Below are 22,301 nucleotides of genomic sequence, written 5' to 3' on the forward strand. Positions count from 1 at the left end.
ATAATAGTATTTGAATTGTTTACAGCTTTAATATTAATTAATAATTTTTTTAAAAAAATCAAATAAACTTACAAATTTTGATTTAAAAAATTAAATTCACGTATTTTTAAAAATAAGAGATTAAATTAATCCAAAGTTAAAAAAAAACTAATTCTCATCAATATTGAAAATTAAAGAATAAAAACATATTCAACTGGCAGTAACACCAAAACCAATAAAACATTGTTAGGATAAGCTCTAATCATGACTTTGATATCATGTTAAAAGTGGACTTTAAGCCTAACTCAACCCCACAAAACCAGCTTGTAAGGTGAGATTTGCACTCACTTATAAACTATGAATTCGCCTTATCTCTAGTTGATGTAGGATTTCCAACGATAAATAATGTAATTGACCTTATATGTCTATAACTAGGCATAATAACTTAACCATAAAGGTTTAATGTCTCCGTAGGTCCCTATTTTGGTCATGAATTTCAAATAGGTCCTCTTTCTTTTCGGCGTATCAATTGAGTCCTTGTTTTTGTAAAATTGAATTAATTAGAGGTCTGCCGTTAAATTGGACAAACGGCCGTAACAATATTGGTTACATGGCATGATCAGTGCAGTTACTAATCAGACGTGGCATGGTCAGTGCAGTTACTAATCAGACGTGGCATTTAAAAGCAATTTTGTATTAAATAAAGAAGAAGGAACAAAAGTATAATCAGATTTGGGTAAGGGTATAGTAGGAAAAAAGAAAAAATTAAAGGGCAAGACGTTTTAATTGAGGAATGCAACTGAGATTGGGGAAACAAATTGGGGGTTTTTATTATTAGGGTTCGCGTGAGGGAAGAAAAATCGCGATCTTTGTTCGAGCTGAAGCGGCAAGGTTCGTCGGTGAAGAAGATGTAGTTGGAAGCGGCAGAGTGCATGCAAGGGTTCGTGTCTCGGTAGGTCAGGTGTGGGTCCTTTTGTTGTTGGAAGCAAGAAGCTGAAGCACGTGGTGAGAGGTTAATCTCAAGGAAGGTCAGTGTTTGTGCTTTATTGTCTTTGTTTTTATTGAATCGAAACTACAATATTCGGTGGTGGTCCCCCATTGATGTATGGTTTGGTCTCTGGTTTTGATTGCATTTCGGTGGTGGGCACAGTTATCTTTAGAAATTTTTGCAGGTTTTAACTTCAACCCATAGGGACGTACGTAACTTTAACTTTAACTTTGACTTTCTAAATTTTTGCAGGTTTTATCATAGGGACGTACGTAACTTCAACCCATAGGGACGTACGTAACTTCAACCCATAGGGACGTACGTAACTTCAAACACAAACACAACACACATTCTCTCTCCCTTCTTGTTGGTGTTGGTCAGATACAACTCATAGGGACGTACGTCACTTCAACCCATAGGGACGTACGTAACTTCAAACACAAACACAACACACATTCTCTCTCCCTTCTTGTTGGTGTTGGTCAGATACAACTCATAGGGACGTACGTCACTTCAACCCATGGGGACGTACGTAACTTCAAACACAAACACAACACACATTCTCTCTCCCTTCTTGTTGGTGTTGGTCAGATACAACTCATAGGGACGTACGTCACTTCAACCCATAGGGACGTACGTAACTTCAAACACAAACACAACACACATTCTCTCTCCCTTCTTGTTGGTGTTGGTCAGATACAACTCATAGGGACGTACGTCACTTCAACCCATAGGGATGTACGTAACTTCAAACACAAACACAACACACATTCTCTCTGCCTTCTTGTTGGTGTTGATCAGATACAACTCATAGGGACGTACGTCACTTCAACCCATAGGGACGTACGTAACTTCAACCACAAACACAACACACATTCTCTCTCCCTTCTTGTTGGTGTTGGTCAGATACAACTCATAGGGACATACGTCACTTCAACCCATAGGGACGTACGTAACTTCAACCACAAACACAACACACATTCTCTCTCCCTTCTTATTGGTGTTGGTCAGATACAACTCATAGGGACGTACGTCACTTCAACCCATAGGGACGTACGTAACTTCAACCACAAACACAACACACACTTAATCAAATCACTCATCATCTTCGTTCCACCTCCCATTTCTCCTGTCTTTGACAAACACTCATGCTTTTCTTCCCACTTCACATTCGTATAGCTTTTCTCATTACCGTCTTCACAACACCACTTGAAGAAATTGCAACCACCTTCATGTCCAGTCTGTGAAAAAAATAACAATTAAAACGACTTTCTACTCAAACAAAACACTACTTCTGCACTTTCTTACCTTGTACTTAGGGCAGCTCCAGAACTGCTTCCCTTTAGCAGTTCTAGCTGTTCTTACCACTGTTTTCTCTCCACACAGGCAAAGGGGTGATACACCATCAATCGTAGATACTCCACCACCACGAAAAACGACATCAGAGTTTTGATTCCGCCACCCATTGCATGTCGAAGATGAACAAGAATGCGACTTCTGCACTTCATTATTCATCACTTCGAATCGAAGAAAGAACGCGCACCCTCCCACTTCCAACTACATAATCTTCACCCACGAACACCGGCGCTTCGAATCGAAGAAAGAATGGGATTTTTTCCCTCACGCGAACCCTAATAGTAAGAACCCCCAATTTGTTTCCCAATCTGAGTTGCATTTCTCAATTAAAGGGGGCTGCCCTTCAAGATTTCAATTTTCCTAGTATGCCCTTACCCAAAAGTGAATATACATCTGTGCATACCAATTATTTAATACAAAAATCGTTTTAAATGCCACGTCTGATTAGTAACTGCACTGACCATGCCACGTAACCAATACTGTTACGGCCGTTTTTCTAATTTATCGGCAGACCTCTAATTGATTCAATTTTACAAAAACAAGGACTCAATTGATACGCCGAAAAGAAAGAGGACCTATTTGAAATTCATGACCAAAATAGGGACCTACGGAGACATTAAACCAACCATAAATAATGTCTATCAATCATTTCTGATTATCTATTTTTTATAAATTATTGGTCATCATTAACCTGTCAATAAATTTTAATTTTTTTAGTAATATAGTTTGTTACAACATACCCGTCACATTACATCTTAATCCAATTTTTTTTTCTTTTGCCTTATAAAATGTAAAAAAGTATTTTAAATTTTTACTATTACAAAATCACAATATTCCTATAGTCTTTCAAGAAATTTAAATATGAACAAACTTTCTCGTGTTTTTAAAATAAATAGTAAAAAGTATGAATAATATATGCGCATAATTAAAGTTGAATCTTGAGTTGGACGTCCTTTTAAGTAGGAAAATGTTTGTTCGACAACGCCGATTTGACAACAAATTAACAACGACACGTGTCGTTGTGTGATTTGTTGTTTTAATTGGAGATTTGAAAAGTAAATAAGCTGATTTGGAGGGTAGTTTCGGAATGATTTTTTGGCGCCCTTACAATTCCAGAAACTCTGTCTAAACATTTGTTTCATTCGAAAACGAAGCCTTCCACCAAAAGAGACTCCGAAACTCTGCGTCCACCATTCTGAACTTTGTGCACGCCAGCGAAATCGTGTTTGGAAGTATTGAAGTCCGGCATTGAAGTCCTTTGTCTCCGTCCACCATTGAAGTGTTGGGAGGAAGTGTATTGAAGGGGCAAGCGTTGTCATTTTCTTCAAAGGAGCGGTTTTTTAACGTCGTCGTTGTTCGTTGGACGGTTGGGGTGAGTGTTAATCGCAAGGTATTTTATATGCCCTTGTTCGTTTTTGTTTTATGGAGATTTGACAACGACGGTTTTTTCATTGCGAACCCGTGTTTTCCCATTTATTCCTTTCGCCATTTATGTATGTCCGCCATTAGTTTTCCCGTTTATTGTAAGTTTGATTGTGTAATCTATGTTTTAAAGGTGAGTTTTTTGATTCCTGACTCCATGGTATGTGTACTTGCGTTTTGGAAGGAGTTTGACTAATAGTAAGTTGATCAGCCTTTCCTATTGTAGGTGAATATTTGACAGACGCTATTTTTAGAGTTGAAAATGGAATCCTCTAATAACAATGTAAGTAGACAATAAAGAGGAATGTTTTGGTTTGTTGTTTTGGAGAAGCAATTTGACTATTATAATTTTGAACTGTTTTATAGTGGCGCCTTCGAGCTTGGATACATACATCGTACATTGCCAACATGAACTCCTTACTGGCAGCGACACATAAGATGCGCATTTCACAAACTCCGTTTAAGTGGTGTTTAGAAATTGGAGATCCTTTAGAGGTGAACCTAAAATTGTTGAAAAAGATGGTTCGTCGATGGGTTCCCCACCATCAATCGTTTAGAGTTAGCCAACATCTGGTGCCTTTCAATGTGCAGGATGTGTTCATGACTTTAGGGTTAGGAGTTGGGGGTTTGGAAGTTCCTTTTGATGAATCAATTGTGGGTAAAGTTGGTGAATCCCTTAATTCAAAATGTACGAAATTGAAAGACCTCATACATATGTTCAATGTCCTTGTAGGTAATGATGATAGTGAGGTAGATGGGGTGTGTCGCTTGTATGTATTAGTTTGTTTTGTGGTGTTCTTTTTTCCCAGGAAGGCAAGATATGTGTCGAACATGCCTTGTTTAGTCTTAGATGACTTAGACAGTTTGTCTAGTTATGATTGGAGTAGTGCTGTACATAGATATCTTGTACATAGTCTAAATAGATGTAATAAGAAACTACTTTCTAGATCGATTGCTGATTCATTGAGCATAAGTGGGAATGCTGTTGTTTTGCAGGTATGATTTATATTGGTTGTTTGTTGCATTAATTGAATCCATAGTAATAACTGTTGTGATTAGTTTGATTGTTTTAACTGTAGCTTTGGGCGTATGAACGTCTTGGTTTGCATGATGATAATTCTGCCAAGGAATTTCCGCGCGTTAGGCGATTTTCTTCGTTAAATTATACAACAAAAAAAATAGATGTTATGTTTAAGACTGCCGAGGTAAGTAACTTTGTTATGAAGTTATGTTGTTATGTTTTAATGATTTTTTCTGTTGTTATGTGATTGTTGTATATTTATTGTCATTGTCAAAGGTACAATTTGATTGGTACCTCAGTGAGAATGATTGTTTAAATCCCATCATACGTCGTGCTTTCAATTTGGATGAGGGATTGAGGCGTGAAGGTTCCAAGCGTGAAGAAAAAGTAGAAGAAAAAGTAGCTGAAAATGAATATGATGAAAATTGGCTATTATCCACTTTGGAAAAACTGAGAACAAACAATGCCAGGATAAGAAAAGTCAGAGATGAAATTGCAGCTGTTAGGAAGCTACTTGCTGATCGTGTGAAGTATCAAAAGGTGGAACAATGTCCTTCATTTCATGAACAACCTGCAGACGAAAAACATGAAGATGAACAAAATGAAGAACCTGGACATGAAGAACCTGGACATGAAGAAGCTGGACATGAAGAAAATGAAGAACGTGCAGATGAAGAACCAGCTTGTACCATGGTTGTAGAAGAAGAAGGAGTCGCCAGTGACCATCCAATAGTTGTCGTTGACGTTGGCGATGGTGTTGATGATGGTGAAGGAGAAGTGGATGTACAACCGTTGAATGTACTGCCTTTGTGTTCTTTTGTTGGTGATCCAAAAACAGTGGTGGATTTGGATCAGTTGTACCACGCAGTTACGCGAAGAGACATTCCACGGAGGTTAGAACACAGTGATTTTTTATAAGTTGTTGTTATCGGTAGTTGAATTTATGGTCAATGATATTCGTAGGTGATTTAATGATGTTGTTTTTTCAGGTACGTCTCTGAAATTATGTATCAACTGTTGAGCACAAGTGAATGTAGCTCTTTAGGGCCAAGGCAATGTGTAGACAACATGGTAATTATACAGTTGACTTTAATTACTGTTGTCATTCAATTTAGAAAGTTGATAAATTTGATGTTGAAGTTGTTAATTGTTGTGCAGGCTTTAATTTTTGCAGCAACAATGTTCATGTACTTTGAAAAAAGGTTGACTGGAGTCATAAAGAGGATTGTATTCAGTCCTATGTTTGGGGTAAATGGTTTAAGTAGGTGTTGTTGGTTTTTGGTAGCCTAGAATTTAACATTGACATCGTTGTTTAATGATGTTTTAATTTGATATTGAAGACCCATGTCCTGCACGACTATAGGAAACGACCAGTCAATCAACATGTGTGGCAACTTCTTGACTACCAGCCATATTTTCGATATGATCTGGTTCGAGTTCAGGCCTTATTGTCTGCTGATTGGGTGAGTAAGATGTACTTTGTAAGCAGATCCTTGTTTTTTAATGTGGGTTACTATTTTGACATATTCCAAACAATGTGTAGGTGTTCATCCCAATTGTAAGTGATGGTCATTGGTGGTGTTATGCACTGAAGGTCTGCACTTTTCAGTTTTATGTCATAGACTCACTTGCCAATGGTATCAAAGGACGTTGTCGGATTGATAGAAGCATTGTAAGGTTTACCTTGATTAAAAAGTTGTTTGGAAAATGACTTCTTAAATCGTACTTAGTTTAAACTAAGTGTTTTCGTTATTTTAACCAAACAGGCTCAAAATATTCAACGCCTTTGGGGTTTGTTGACGGATAAACTTGAAGAGACTAAGTGTCCTTTGTTAGTTGAGAAAGCCAACATCCCAGTCCAACCAAACACGTAATTATATTTGACCTATGTGTTAAAAAATTTTGTGATTCCATTCACAAAATTAATGCATGTCTTTTTGAATTTGAACAGATACGATTGTGGTGTAATCATGATGAAAGCTATTGAAATGTGGGATGGAGAGGACAAATATGATGGGAAAAGCATGCCTGATTATACAAATGTATGTTAAATTATGAATTTCTCAATATTACATTATTAGACCGTTGACATTGGTTATGAATTCCAATATGTTCATTTCAGGAAGAGTTGGCTGCGTTTAGGAAAAAGTATATATGTGACTGGATCCTGGACGAGGACAACGTGCGAAGATTGGAGACGCTGCAACATTTTGGATTACTATAGGATTACAAATGTGTCCTTCGTTTAGATTCTTCATCAGTAGTAAAACAATATACATTGTAGACAATTATACTATTGAAAGTGTATTACTTGGATCTATGTACATGTGAACTTGTTCTAGTAATAATGAATACAGGTGAAGTATTGGTAATATTCATTTTCGTTGTGTTTGTTTTTAGTTGGAGTCAGTTTGTTTATTCGTTACGGTAAGTGCATCGCTGCTCCCCTATTTTTATTGAACAACTCCCCATTTAGTAGGTCAGATAAATTTGTTCCATTTCATTAAGACACCCTTACCTGGTAGGTGGTTTTCTTGGGAAGTTTGTCAGCCCTGTGTGGGTACACAAGTCATACTTTTGGCACACAATGAGATAGTTGTTATATTAATCGATTACGTGTACCAGGTAATCGATTACACCACCGTTAGTTGTTCCCCAGGTTTCCCTGACATGATCTCTCAACCTGCCAAACAATGAAAAATTGTTCCAGACATTACTGGAGAGTTATTCAATCTTATGTGGGTAGACCAGTCAGACTTTTGGTGCAGAATGAGATCGTTGTTATATTAATCGATTACGGGTCCCTGGTAATCGATTACAACACCGTTAGTCTGTCCCAGGTTTCCATGCCAGGAACTCTGAAGCTGGTAACACCTTCGTTTCCTCTTCCAAACGCATTATGGTTCACAAAACCAAACACAATGACCAAGACCGTGCACAAAACCTTTTAAGAACGCTGAAAAAACACGACCAAACACTACTGGGGAGTTATTTACCCATTTTTGGGTATCGCGGACATACTTTTGGTAAACATTCCCATTTCTGGACTAGTAATCGATTAACTCTCCTGTAATCGATTACAGCTTCCTCAGACCTGGACATTTCATATAACTACCACAATTTCAACTTCCCACTGCTACCAAACAACAGATGGAATTATTATAACATTCAAAACTGAAACAACCACTTTCTTTATCAACAATACCAAAGAAAATTGTTCCAAATACAACTATCCATAATTAAACATAATCCTAATACTGGAATAATCAGAAATTACATTAATCAATCAAGTTTCGGACTATATCCAGTGTAGGGAGTTCTACAAACATGGCTTTTGTAACGTTTTCGACGTACTCTTTCCTTCATAACGGTTTCATGGCTGTAAACTCCTCCCTCACAGTCAAAGTTAATGTCAAAATCATGTTGGTTACACGGTGTACTGTAACCACCTTCATCTTTATTATTCCCTTCAAGCAGCTCAGCCTGCAATCTAGATAACTCTTCTTCAAGTTCTTCAATTACACCATCTTGTTCCTCTAAAGCATCATTAATACCTTTTATCAGTTTCATATTGATTGTTGATTTGTCTTCTTCATTCAATTCCTCTCCATTTGAACTAACTGATGCTTTGACACATGTTTCACTGTTTTCTGTCCTTGATGCACCATAATCATCAAGCATCTGCAATTTCATCACAATTACCATTACATAAAACATTCATTCAAACAAATGTAATAAAATGATAAAGTACATACCACACCCGTCTCCATTGCACGTTTAATGAACTTGTCACCAACATTTATATTCATCCAATGCAAAAATCTTGGATATTTATGTACACAAACATTGGAAGGAATGAAACGATCACAAAACCATACCTGAAATACATCATAGACGTCATAATTAGTCATCTCAAATCACAAACAGCAAACAATCCATGGAACAAATTTACCTGGAACACGTATACACAACCATCCACATAAACAGTGGTTGCACCTTTTCCTCTATTCCACGCTGTACAAGCTTTGCACAGACTGCTAAGTAGATAATGGTACACTATACGACCCCAACAAAAAGTTCCCAGATCACTGATTCTATCAACAATTTCAAACAAATTTGGAAATATTGTTCTGCTGCGATTAGGAAACAGTACTTCACTAATTGCTACCAAAATGTACAACCTACAAACATCTATTGAAGGCAACTTTTTGTGTTGCTTAAAAATAAATTCATATACCAAATCCAATTCATATTTTCCATCACCAAAGTACTTGCGACAATGACTTTCACTGACTTTGTTTTCATTCAATTTAATCTGCTCACCAACCAAACCCAACCCTAGGCTTAAGCTGACATCTATTTCCTTGAATTCAACAAATTTATCTCTAAAACTAAAACCACCTCTGTCATCATCCCATCTAATCAGTAAATCGCTCAGAATATTCCTTCCAATCTTAATATTACCATGTAATTCTAAAAACCATCGAAAGTGAGTCTTGGAGATTATGGACTTCTGCTCCTCACTCAAAATGTCATTCAAAGAAGCAATACGTTTCGTTTTCAATGAGTGACGAACAAACAGCTGCAAAAAAAGTGTTTTTTGGTACAAATAACCAACGTAAGTCACAACCAAAAAGCAACACACACCAAAAAAATTACCAACACATGCAACACCAAAATCCCCTCCCCAAAATACGAATACGGAGAGACGAAAAAGTTCATACCTTGTTCGAACAACCATTGTCACCGGACGAACCCATTGCACAATAAAATTAACAACTTCCACCAAATCCACACCCAACGACACAACGCTAATCTCTAACTCAAACAAAGAAGACGACTTCACAGAGACACCGAAGGAGACAACGGTGATCTACAACTCAAACAAACATACCCAATCTCCACAGACATTATTACCAACAAAAATGGTCACAGGGAAGCGGGACAGAGAGATCTTGAAAACAAACGAAACCCTTACAATGGAGGACGAACAACACTGTTATCAAGACACAAGTTCAAATGATTTTGAAATCCCTAAAATGGAGAGAGAACACCTTCATAAGGACAGAACTTACACTTCGAAAATGAAGAGGGCAATTTCGGAATCCTAAATTCTAGCCCCTCAGCATCAGATTTTTAATTACAAATAACATTCAAATTTCGACCACTTAAAAATTGACACGTGGCGTTGTCAAATTTTTGTCAAATTTGCGTTGTTGGAATATCGCTACCCTTTTAAGTATGAGTGAAAGCTTTGGAATAATGAACTCTAAAATTCTTACACACTATATTCTAATTAAACCACGTCTATCTCCACATTGTTAATAGAACTATTCATCCTTATATGGAAAACCAAGACATTTCTTCTTCCAAAACTTGATTTCCATGCAATAAAAAGTCTTAATGGTCCCAAAATCCATATATAGACAAACAAACCTAAACCAATTAATTCAAACATATCACAATCATCCTCTTAAATCCGTAATCTCAAGAGATACAAATTTTGGAATAGTAATAAGAGAAAGGGATGTCCTTCAACCTTTTATTCTGTACCCAGGTAGCAAAGTATAAAATATATAAACTCGATACAAAACATCACATTTTTATTTATTTATTTTATATAAAATTTCGTTTTAAAATTTCAATGTATATCAATTTAGATTCTAGAAAATATTAGTTATAGAGATTTTTCTAGGAAATATTAATTAACAAAAATTAAATGGAACAACAAATAGAAAGAAAAAAAAACTTGAAAAAACAGATAAACGGAAAACGGAGCCGAAAGTCCCATCACAGAAAATATCATTTTCAAACTTAAATATATCCTTAATGTAAGAATATAATATAAAGAATCAGATACATGTAAAATATGAACAAATAAAACGTTGGACAAAGTGAAAAAAAAGAAGACATTTTATAATCGATAAAAAAAACTTAAGGAAAGATGAACAAGTTATAAAAAAAAGGATAAAAATATAAAAAAGAAAAAGAATAATAAATTTTTAAAATAATCTGATTGATTGTTGACATAAATGGTTTTCTTAGCTGTTGCTAAACATTTATATGAAATTGTCGAGGAGTTTGATGGCAATATTTGTATTTTAATTATGACATTTCTTTATTTACTTTTCTTATAATTTTATAATTTTTGACAATCTTTTTCTTAATCACACATTGTGTGATTCCATTTTTATTTGAATTTCTGTCATACCTCGTAAATATGCACCCAAAACTCACTTGTCTAATCTCATTTATTACATCAAAACCCTGCCCAGAACCATTAAAGCGCACTTAGAAACCCCTCTGAGCGGACACCAGGTGTCAATAAACGAGGATCCGAAAATCAGTTAGTGGGATGCAGGTGTCAGCAGGAGAACGGACGTTCGTTTTAAACAAAACTGAATTTTCGAAAATTCGCGTCACTCTTCTGCATGCACCTTCTCCATTCCAAAAACTTTGACTTTCCATTTCTCCTTCTTCTCTCTAGAAAACCCTCCCTTCTCTCTACCAAAGCTTACCATTTTTCTCCTCCGATCACATTTCAGAAACCGTAGAAGTGTTCCCGGCGGTATAAGCTTCAGTTTGAACCGATCCTTTCCTCGTTCTGAAACTGGTAAGCTTATCGTCTCTAGCTATTCGTTCATATGAGCATGCAAGCCAAGTTTTGGTTGCACGCGGTCACCTTATCTGAACCACTCTTGGTTTTCTGTAATTTGTTTAGTTTGAAGAGTTTGTTTGAGCTTTGCGGGTAGAAGAAATCGTATTTCTGCGAACTGAGTTTTTGTCTGAAGCAAGTTCGTTCACTTCAAGAGGTAAGGGAAGCTTATTCAATTTAATTCGTATGTTGTATTGTGCTGTATGGATGTTCTGTGATTTGCATGAAGCATGATCTGTGATATTTGATTTTGATATATGGTCATAAGTATGAACTGATGTATGGTGAAGATGTGATGAACTATGGTATGAGTATTTGGAAGTATGAAATGTATATGCTGAAAATGAGTAAATGTAAATGAATCTTTAAGTATGAAATTTCCTATGATAAAGTACGTTCGTCATTGAACGGTCCTTGACCGTTCGGTGTTGTTATTAAACTTTATTTGAAATTGAATTCTTTCATTCGAAAAGAATTCTAGTTGAGGACGAACGCCCTCTTATATTAGTCCTACGTTTGAGCGTTCGGCCAAACGTAGATGCCCTGAGTGTTAAGTGAGGAGTTGAGAAGCTTGAAAATATACATTCGGACACTTAGTCATTCTTAAAAATCTAACTTTATCATCTCGTCTTATATAAATTTCTATTTTTAATTCGAATCAGTGATGGGTCTCGACCCAAAGCGTTCGTTATGAGTGGCGCTCGGTCTTATACCGAACGCTCGTCCTGGCCTTTAATTACCAAATGGTTGGAAGTAGCGTTCGTCCAAACTTTCAGTAAGTACGTACCGCGTTCGGTCATTGACTGGCAGTCGGTTTTTATAATTGAATTGTTCTCGGTATGGTCATTTAATCGTCTTGAGGTGTCTTTATCTATTTGGATTCGGCCTAGAGCCTTCCTACTTAAATTATTCTTTGAGTATTGATCGGATCTTCCTAGAGTCAGTTCATTCAACTGATTCGAGTGGTAAATGACATTCGTCAAATATTATGTGTCGATTTTATTCTGTTCTGAAACGAGGATTTCTCGGTCTTGTTTTTAACGTTCATCCTCGTTATGAAGAGGGCTGAACGCTCGTCATTTTATGTAATTGGAACGGAAGATGAAAATAATATTAAAGTGAAAAATTATAAAGAATGAACAGTATATGAGATGAAATGATGGTTGTGGATTTTGAACGAGCGTTCCAGGGAGGAACGACTCTTGGATGAAAGTTGGAATTTGTAAAGTATGAATGTGGACAAAGCTTAGCTGGCGATTCATCCTGATGTTCCGTGAGTGCTCGTCCTCACGTAGAGGGGAGTATGTCATGTGTGGGAACGGCAGGAGGTCCTAGTCCTTAGGGGTACTTTGGATGGAAGGGACTAACCTCGGGTGGCAGCTGATGATAAATTCCAATTACTACACCACCTGGGTGCACGAACGTCGTAGCTACACAGAATTCATACAGTCCGGACAGTCAGTCTAGTATCAGGAATTGATTGAGTTAAAGAATTGATTGAATTATATGTTGTGAATAATTTGATATGTTTGATGTGTTATGAAATGCATGTTATTAATTGAATTAAATTCAATAAGCTTACCCTTCGTTTTTCATTGTGTTGTCCTGTCTCTATATGTCCGTCCTTGTCCTTGCAATGATCATCCGTGTGGATGTGAGCAGAAGGAGACGCTCTGCTGGAAGAGGCGTTGGAAGAACAATACTTGGAGGAAGAAAACTTAGTAGAAGTCGAGGTGAAGACTGAGCAATAGGACGTTCGGCTTGTGGTTGTTTATTTTGGTTAAGTGGTCGTTCGTCCGCCTTTTGTCTTTAAGCTTTTACATGACCGTTCGGTGTTGGTTTTGTAAACCGTTCGGTCTAGAATTGTCTCTCGTATGGTTCAATGCTCGTTAGGAAGCTGTGTAAGGCCGTTCGGCCAAAACCGTACTCTTGTTTAATTAAGACTGATTTGGTTTATCATTAAATGTAATTAATTCTACTATATGGTGTTTACTGTATTTTTGGGATGTTACATATACAATCCAAAATAAATAAAAATATATATAATATTATCCAAAATCATGATAACTTTAAATACAATTCAAAAACACAAAAATACAGAACAAATTACTATGTAATATCAAATCATTATTGTTAATTATCCATCTATATTAGAGTTTTCACCGGATAAATCCATAAAATAAGAGGATTTAGGTATAGGGTTTTAATTTTTTTAATAAATTAAAATTTACACGTGGATTGCTGAATCAACCCAAGTCAGGTTCAATTCGGACAAGTAGAGTAATAAATGAGCTGTGTTCAATTTTGACTCATCTAAGTTTTCTTAAACCAATCCTGTATACAAGTGACAAGTTCTTCTCCTCCATACAAGTGTTTTGAAAAGACCGAACTTCCTTATAAACTTATCTTATCTCACGTCTTCAAGTGACTTCATCACATCCATTAACTTTCTATACCAAACAAAAACGTAGCACTTCACTTAGTTACCAACTTCGCCTTTTCCTCATCACTGTAGCTATGAATGCTCTATTTAAGGGAAGCCTCGTACTCAACGACACACAACCTTAACAAAATCTCAAATGGATTTTCTTCTAAATTACCTGAATTCCACTACCGTTGGACTTCTGTCTCTACTCCTCTTCTGTTTGTTTCTGTATAATCCCTTCAAATTTCGTCAAGGTAAAGAGCCTCCCACAGTTGCAGGAGCATGGCCGATACTTGGTCACCTTCCACTATTGAGTCGTTCAAAGACACCCCATAGAACTTTGGGTGCTTTGGCTGACAAATATGGACCCATCTTCACCATCCAACTTGGTTCCAAAAAGACTTTGGTAATCAACAACTGGGAAATAGCAAAGGAATGCTTCACCACAAACGACACGGTGATTTCCTCTCGCCCCAAGCTTGTTGCCGTGGAACTCATGGGCTACAACACTGCCATGTTTGGCTTTGCACCCTATGGTCCCTATTGGCGCGAGCTACGAAAGATTACAACTTTAGAGATCCTTTCCTCTCGTCGAGTGCAGCAACAGCAGCACGTTCGAGTATCAGAACTTCAAAGCTCGATCAAACAGTTGTATAACCTGTGGTGTAGCCAAAAGGGTGAGTCTGGTTATGCCTTAGTAGAGCTGAAGCAATGGTTTTCTCACCTGGCTTACAACATGGTCCTTCGCATGGTCGTTGGGAAGAGATATTTTGGCAGTGAAAACTTGGACGATGAGAAGGCACAGCGATGTGTGAAAGCTATGGAGGAATTCATGCGTCTGTTGGGTGTGTTCGCAGTGGGAGATGCTATTCCTTGGTTGAGATGGCTTGATTTTGGAGGCCATGAGAAGGAAATGAAAGAAATTGCCAAAGAATTGGACAGTATTTTAGGTGAGGAGTTAGAGGAACATAGACAAAAGAAGGGTTTGGGTGAGAAGGTTGATAAATTTCAAGATTTCATGGATGTGATGGTTTCCTTGTTAGATGGAAAAACTATTGATGGGTTTGATGCAGATACCATGATCAAATCCACTGTGCTGGTATGTATATGTTTAATTTACATATTACAGTCCTTTCGAGATGTTAAACTTCAACAAAATTATCCATACAAATATAACATAGTTCTACGATCAGATTTTATATATTTTCCTAAATTACTTTAGGAATAAAAATATATTTTACTTCGTCGGTTTATCATAAGTGGTATGAAAATTGGTGTTAAAATATAAGTTGTAAGATGATGTATAACCATTACCAACATCAACTTATTCTCTCACACAACCAAGTTCTTGTTGGCTGGTGTCATGTGTTGTAGTAATCATCTTCGTCCTTGATATCGGGTTCACTTGATAGGAGGGAGAGATCTGTGATTTTATTCTTTTGTGGTAAACTGAGGGACATACGTTTGAGCAAGGTACTCTTTGGTTGGGAGTGGAAATTTTTGGTGTTGTAGAAAAGGACATTTGTGGTGTTGGAAGAATGAAAATCAATGGAACACTTAGAATTTATTTTCTACTTTTCTACTCTGATTTGGTTTTTGAGAAGGATAATTAGATTTTGAGAAAAAAAAAAACTTTTAAATCCTACACCAGTATAGAAATTTTTACCTTTTACATCTTGCAAGTATATAATGGTTATGCCATTGATGCATTTTCACTTATATATTCTTTTGGGTGACTTATTTGATTTGCAGACTGTGATTTCAGGAGCAACTGACACAACTAATGTTGTTCTTATATGGACAATATCTTTGATATTGAGAAATCCTTCTGTACTGGAAAAAGTTAAAACCGAGCTAGACATTCAAATTGGGAAAGAGAGATTGGTAAGTGAGTCAGACATAAATAAGTTAACATATCTTCAAGCCATAGTCAAAGAAACTTTGAGATTGTATCCTCCTGGTCCTCTTTCGGGACCTCGTGAATTCACAGATAATTGCACTTTAAATGGTTATAACATTGAAAAGGGAACTCGTCTAATTACAAATCTTTGGAAGATTCAGACAGATAGCAATGTTTGCGAAGACCCGTTGGAATTCAAACCAGAAAGATTTCTAACAACTCACAAAGATGTTGATATCAAAGGTCAACACTTTGAGTTATTACCATTTGGAAGTGGTAGAAGAATGTGTCCAGGAGTATCCTTTGGCCTTCAAATGGTGCATTTTATTCTTGCTACTTTTTTACATTCTTTTGAAATTCTAAGTGCATCATCTGATCCTATTGATATGACTGAAACCTTTGGATTAACCAATACCAAAACCACTCCACTTGAGATTCTTGTTAAACCACGTCTATCTCTTACTTGTTATGAAAACTTCTAATCCTTGTGTGAACTACATTATCACATTGGATTTTTGTTTCAAGTAATTTTCCTTTTAGTTGTTTAAAGTACTTGTTGTTATCTTTATCATTTGTGATAAATTATTTCAAAAGTATGTATACTTATTATCTTGTATTTATGTTCAAAATACATTTGTGGCTTGTTTATGTAATTCAGCTCTTTTTCTCATAAACCATTGTAGTATCAAAATTTTGGGTTAAATTAAATAAAAATTGAAAAACTAATTGTTACATATGAAAAAAAAGAGACAAAAAATTTCATATTAAAAAGTGTTCTTTTATGTTGCGTTTCTATATTTAGAATCATAATTCATTTATTTGAAGAATTTAATTTTTTTTAGATTTAATTATACATTTTTAATTTTTGTATTTATTATATGATTGACCACTGATTATCTATTAATAAATTCAAATTTTTCTTTTAATAATGTAATTTCTTATAAGATACTCATTACATTAGATCTTATATATAAAACAAAAACTCTTTCTTTCTTTTGCCTTATAAAATGTGAAAAATTATTATAATTTTTTACCATTAGTAAGTGACAATATTCTAACATTAGTATTTCGAGGAATTTAAATATGAACACAATTTTTCGTGTTTTCGAAATGAATAGTAAAATGTATGAATACTATATGCATAAAGTTCAATCTAGTTGGCGTCCTTTTAAGTATGACGGAAAGCTTTGAATCATGAATCCTGAAATCATTACACACGATATCCTTTTTAAATACGTCCAATATTTATAGAGTTTGACAAATTTAATTGAATTGCACTATATTATTAATTAATTGTATTATATTGAAAAAAAAAATTGAATTACTTATAATAAAAATTGAATTATATAATTTTATATAGTCTAGATTCATAAGATTGAACTTCTAAAATTATAGTTTAGTAAATTACTTATTAGTTTAAAACTTATTTATTTTATATTTTTATTTATTTAAGAGTCTTTAATATTGTAGTTCAATTTAGTTAATGTCAACTTGATAAACTTTGAAGGATCGACTTAGTTGAATTTGGTCAATTTTCTATCAACATTAACTTGTAGTATTCGGTAAATTTTCAACAAGAACTAACTAAGTTGAATTCACTTTGATATTGACTTGATCGAGTTTCGATCGTGTTTGAATCAGTCAAATTTTGCTAATTCTTGTTCGTGACTAACTTAGCCAAGTTCGATCCATTTTTGGTGATTTTCAACTAGGCTTGACTCGGTCAAATTCAACCAATTTTGATCAAAAATAAATCAACTAAGTTTCTATCATGGCCATCTTGTCGAATTTTGCCAAGGCAAATTCAACCAAATATGGCTGATTTTCAACCAAGCTTGACTTGGTCAAATTCAACCAATTTTGATCAAAAATAAATCAACTAAGTTTCTATCATGGCCATCTTGTCGAATTTTGCCAAGGCAAATTCAACCAAATATGGCTGATTTTTAGTCAAGATCGACTTGATCGAGTTTTAGTTGTGGTAGTTCCGATCAAATCGGTGAATTTTCGACGAAGGCTGACTTGGCCGAATATTGATTGAGATGGACTTTATTGAGTTTTGTTTATGGCTTCTCGACCTAGTTCATCTGATTTTGGGTTGGGGCTGACTTGATCGAGTTTCGACTAAAACTACCTCTTTTGAATTCGATCAAATTTTGACTTCAAACTATTTCGATCGAGTAAAGACAAATTTTTTCTATCTACTTAATTTTTATTTTTTTTCAAGGTTTTCAAATAATAGTTCACTTCAATTCGGTTTGTTAGAAAAAAAGTAATTCAGTTCATTTCAATTTAGATGAACTATTTTTGGTTCAATGTACTTTTTAATAATTGAGTACAATTCAATTAATTTTGTCAAACCTTAACGCAAATTTTGCTCAAATTAAATACAACTAAGTTTTGACTGTGGTCATCTTAATAAAAGTCGATCAATTGTTTATCGAGACCTACTTAACTGAATTTGGTTAAATTTTGATTAAGATTGAATTTTGATCAAGACTGACTGATCAAATTTTTACAATGTATATCAATTAAGACGATTTTTATCAACATTGGACGAAATTTGGTTGAAAGTTACTCAACTCGATTTTCAGTCGTTACTATTTCGCCCAAATTAATGTAAAACAAGTTTAAGTAACTTTTATTTCTTTCGTATTAAATTTACGTTAGATAATGATGATGTTATACTTTCTACATTATTATTTATACTTGTTTAAGGATTTTCATCACCACTGGTATATTTAGGATGATACTTCCATACTATACACAATATTTTTAATAAAAGTTACATAAGTCACTGTTTTATATTAAGACAAATATGTAACATACTAAAATAAGATAACAGTTATCTAATTTAACTAACAGAAAAATTAAACTCGACAAGTTCATGTAAGAAAATACAAATTTTTTGAATAATTAATAGAAGAATTAATAAAGCTTCAATTAAAAAATATCAAAAAAATTCGTCTAATTTATAATCATATCTTGAGAAAGATATTTCTCAATACCAGCATGACAAGTTCTTCTCCTCCATACAACACGTGTGTTTTGTAAAGACCGAACTCACTTTTGTTCTGACATCTTCGAGTGACTTCATTACATCCACTAACTTTCTATGTTAGTTATCAACTTCGCTTTCTTCTCATCTCTGTAGCAACGAATGCTCCAAACAAAACACAACCATAACAAAACCTCAAATGGATTTCGTTCTAAATTACCTGAATTCCACTACCATTGGACTTCTGTCTCTAATCCTCTTCTGTTTATTTCTGTACAATCCCTTCAAATTTCGTCAAGGTAAAGAGCCTCCAACAGTTGCAGGAGCATGGCCAATACTTGGTCACCTTCCACTATTGAGTCGTTCAAAGACACCCCATAGAACTTTGAGTGCTTTGGCTGAAAAATATGGACCCATCTTCACCATCCAACTTGGATCCAAAAAGACCGTGGTAATCAACAACTGGGAAATAGCAAAGGAATGCTTCACCACAAACGACACGGCGGTTTCCTCTCGCCCCAAGCTTGTTGCCGTCGAACTCATGGGCTACAACCATGCCATGTTTGGCTTTGCACCCTATGGTCCCTATTGGCGCGAGCTACGAAAGATTACAACTTTAGAGATCCTTTCCTCTCGTCGAGTCGAACAACTGCAGCATGTTCGAGTCTCAGAACTTCAAAGCTCTATCAAAGAGTTGTATAATCTTTGGTGTAGCCAAAAGGGTGAGTCTGGCTATGCCTTACTGGATCTGAAGCAATGGTCTTCTCGCCTGGCTTTCAACATGGTCCTTCGAATGGTCGTGGGGAAGAGATATTTTGGCGGTGAAAACTTGGATAATGAGAAGGCACAGCGATGTGTGAAAGCTGTGGAGGAATTCCTGCGTCTGTTGGGTGTGTTCGCTGTGGGAGATGCTATTCCTTGGTTGAGATGGCTTGATTTTGGAGGCCATGAGAAGGCAATGAAAGAAACTGCCAAAGAATTGGACAGTATTTTAGGTGAGGAGTTAGAGGAACATAGAAAAAAGAAGGGCTTGGGTGAGAAGGTTGATGAATTTCAAGATTTCATGGATGTGATGATTTCCTTGTTTGATGGAAAAACTATTGATGGGTTTGATGCAGATACCATGATCAAATCCACTGTGCTGGTATGTATATGTTTAATTTACATATTACAGTCCTTTCGAGATGTTAAACTTCAGCAAAATTATGCATACAAATATAACATAGTTCTGCAATCAGATTTTATATATTTTCCTAAATTACTTTAGGAATAAAAATACATATTTTACTTCGTCGGTTTACCATAAGTGGTATGAAAATTGGTGTTAAAATATAAGTTATTCTCTCACACATCCAAGTTCTTGGTGTGTCTTGTGTTGTAATAATCATCTTCATCCTTTATATGGGGTTCATTTGATACTTAGGGAGAGATCTGTGTTTCTATTCTTTGGTGGGAAACTGAGGGACATACTATGCATAGGAGCAAGGGTACTCTTTGGTTGGGAGTGGAAATTTTGGTCTTGTAGAAAAGGACATTTGTGGTGTTGGAAGAATGCAAATCAATGGACCACTTAGAATTTATTTTCTACTTTTCTACTCTGATTTGGTTTTTGAGAAAGATAATTAGATTTTGAGAAAAAAGAAACTTTTAAATTCTACATCATCAGTTTAGAAATTTTTACCTTTTACATCTTGGAAATCTAGAATGGTTATACAGCTTATCCAAGTATTTCCTAGAAAATAAATAAATAAAAATAAATAACCTTTTTCGTAAATTAAAATTAATTTCCTTAGCTTCACTGATCCAATTTTTTTTGGATGATTTATTTGCTTCACTGATACAATTTCTTTTGGATGACTTATTTGATTTACAGTCAGTGATTTCAGGAGGAACTGACACGAGTAATACTATTCTTATATGGGCAATATCTTTGATATTGAGAAATCTTTCTGTATTGGAAGAAGTTAAAAGAGAATTAGACATTCAAATTGGAAAAGAGAAATTGGTGAGTGAGTCAGATATAAGTAAGTTAACATATCTTCAAGCCATAGTCAAAGAAACTCTGAGATTGTATCCTCCTGGTCCTCTTTCGGGACCTCGTGAATTCAAAGAAATTCTAGAATTGCACTTTAAGTGGTTATAACATAGAAAAGGGAACTCGTCTAATTACAAATCTTTGGAAGATTCAGACAGATAGCAATGTTTGGAAAGACCCATTGGAATTCAAACCAGAAAGGTTTTTAACAACTCACAAAGATGTTGATATCAGGGGTCAACATTTTGAGCTATTACCATTTGGAAGTGGTAGAAGAATGTGTCCAGGTGTATCCTTTGGCCTTCAAATGGTGCATTTTACTCTTGCTTCTTTTTTACATTCTTTTGAAATTTTAAGTGCATCACCTGATTCTACTGATATGACTGAAACGTTTGGATTAACCAATACCAAAACCACTCCACTTGATATTTTTATTAAACCACGTTTATCTTTTACTTGTTATGAAAATCACTAATGCTTGTATCAACTAAGTGATGACGTTGGATTTTGGTTCCAAGTAATTTTTCTAGTTTGTTCAAATTATTTGTTACTATGTTTACGTTTTCTCTGATAAATTATTTCAAAAGAATGTATGCTTGTTATCTATATATATTTGTATTCAAAGAACATTCATGATTGTTTATGTAATTTCAGCTCTTTTTCTCATAAACTCTTGTGGTATCAAAAATTTGGGTTAAATTAAATAAAAATATAACAACTAATTGTCACATATGAAAGAAAAACTGAACAAAAATTAGTAACGGGTATAGAGCGATTTATAATTTCAAAGGAATTGATAAAATAAATTTTATATTAAAAATGTTCTTTTTATGTTGTGTTTTGATTAGATAATTTAGAAGAATAATTTATTTTTTATGTGAAAAATTTTAAATTTTTTAGATTTAATTATATATTTAATTTTATATTTGTTAAATTAATTCGATTTTATTTTTATATATTTGATTCTTTATGGATATTACGTATTTGTTAGTAAAATTTATCAACAATTTTTTTTCTCATAAATTATTAATTTGTCAATAAATTTAAAATTTTCTTGTTTATAACATACTCGTTAGATCCAGAAAAATTTCTTTCTTTTTTTGCGGTATAAAATGTGAAAACCGTCTTATAAGATTTTACTAGTAGAAAAGTAAGTGACAATATTATAATTTATAGTCTTTCAAGAAATTTAAATATGAACACATCTCGTGTTTCCGAAATGAATAGTATGACGGTATTTGAAATCTTAAAAAATATGTTAACCGTATTTGAAAATATGATTAACATATTCAATTTAAATTATTCAATAACCGTATTTCCAAATATGCTTAATATATTTTTTTTATTTTTTTGTTTTTAGTTTTGTAATATGTTTTATTTTATTTTTAATAAATAATATTTTAATTTAAAATATTAAATTTTATTTTATAATTTTTTAATATGTTATTATTATTATTAAATAAAAATATAAATGTAAAATAAATAATCATCAGTTAAGGTTTTTATGGTTTTTAAAATTTTA

The 22,301-nt window shown here is 34.5% G+C and overlaps 3 protein-coding genes and 1 pseudogene across 4 annotated transcripts; 3 read left to right on the plus strand and 1 right to left on the minus strand.

Annotated features, from left to right (window-relative positions):
• The first annotated feature begins 4,576 nt into the window (after positions 1-4,576).
• LOC124844997 (uncharacterized) lies at positions 4,577-6,056 on the plus strand. Its single transcript, XM_088112816.1, has 5 exons — positions 4,577-4,741; positions 4,825-4,950; positions 5,043-5,659; positions 5,756-5,837; positions 5,925-6,056. Exons 1-5 carry the CDS (start codon positions 4,577-4,579, stop codon positions 6,054-6,056), a joined length of 1,122 nt encoding a protein of 373 aa, XP_087968942.1.
• Positions 6,057-7,931: 1,875 nt separating this feature from the next.
• On the minus strand, positions 7,932-9,526 carry LOC148200011 (uncharacterized). The gene is made up of 4 exons (XM_088112817.1): positions 9,491-9,526; positions 8,719-9,348; positions 8,522-8,644; positions 7,932-8,447 (listed from the first exon to the last, which is right to left on the minus strand). Exons 1-4 carry the CDS (start codon positions 9,524-9,526, stop codon positions 8,049-8,051), a joined length of 1,188 nt encoding a protein of 395 aa, XP_087968943.1. The 3' UTR covers positions 7,932-8,048.
• A 4,385-nt stretch (positions 9,527-13,911) lies between these two features.
• On the plus strand, positions 13,912-16,399 carry LOC124820438 (cytochrome P450 82A4-like). Its single transcript, XM_047292121.2, has 2 exons — positions 13,912-14,945; positions 15,599-16,399. The coding sequence occupies exons 1-2, from the start codon at positions 14,001-14,003 to the stop codon at positions 16,226-16,228; spliced, it is 1,575 nt and encodes a 524-aa protein (XP_047148077.2). The 5' UTR covers positions 13,912-14,000; the 3' UTR covers positions 16,229-16,399.
• A 2,435-nt stretch (positions 16,400-18,834) lies between these two features.
• On the plus strand, positions 18,835-21,319 carry LOC124820442 (cytochrome P450 82A4-like; annotated as a pseudogene). Its single transcript, XR_015786122.1, has 2 exons — positions 18,835-19,888; positions 20,618-21,319. The product of XR_015786122.1 is annotated as a cytochrome P450 82A4-like (transcript).
• Positions 21,320-22,301: the final 982 nt, after the last annotated feature.

The sequence above is a fragment of the Vigna umbellata genome, chromosome 4, assembly GCF_029865625.1.
Source record: "Vigna umbellata cultivar VRB3 chromosome 4, Vumbellata_1.0, whole genome shotgun sequence".
NCBI lineage: Eukaryota > Viridiplantae > Streptophyta > Magnoliopsida > Fabales > Fabaceae > Vigna > Vigna umbellata.

Bases quoted from the DNA above. Each gene is read 5' to 3' on its own strand.
- LOC148200011 (XM_088112817.1), bottom strand. From the start codon at position 9,526: ATGGGTTCGTCCGGTGACAATGGTTGTTCGAACAAG. The intron at 9,349-9,490 runs GTATGAACTTTT...CTTTTTTTGCAG, and splicing joins ACAATGGTTGTTCGAACAAG to CTGTTTGTTCGTCACTCATT. The intron at 8,645-8,718 runs GTAAATTTGTTC...GATGTATTTCAG, and splicing joins GTTGTGTATACGTGTTCCAG to GTATGGTTTTGTGATCGTTT.
- LOC124820438 (XM_047292121.2), top strand. From the start codon at position 14,001: ATGGATTTTCTTCTAAATTACCTGAATTCCACTACCGTTGGACTTCTG. The intron at 14,946-15,598 runs GTATGTATATGT...TTTGATTTGCAG, and splicing joins TGATCAAATCCACTGTGCTG to ACTGTGATTTCAGGAGCAAC.
- LOC124844997 (XM_088112816.1), top strand. From the start codon at position 4,577: ATGCCTTGTTTAGTCTTAGATGACTTAGACAGTTTGTCTAGTTATGAT. The intron at 4,951-5,042 runs GTAAGTAACTTT...TCATTGTCAAAG, and splicing joins TTATGTTTAAGACTGCCGAG to GTACAATTTGATTGGTACCT. The intron at 5,838-5,924 runs GTAATTATACAG...ATTGTTGTGCAG, and splicing joins GGCAATGTGTAGACAACATG to GCTTTAATTTTTGCAGCAAC.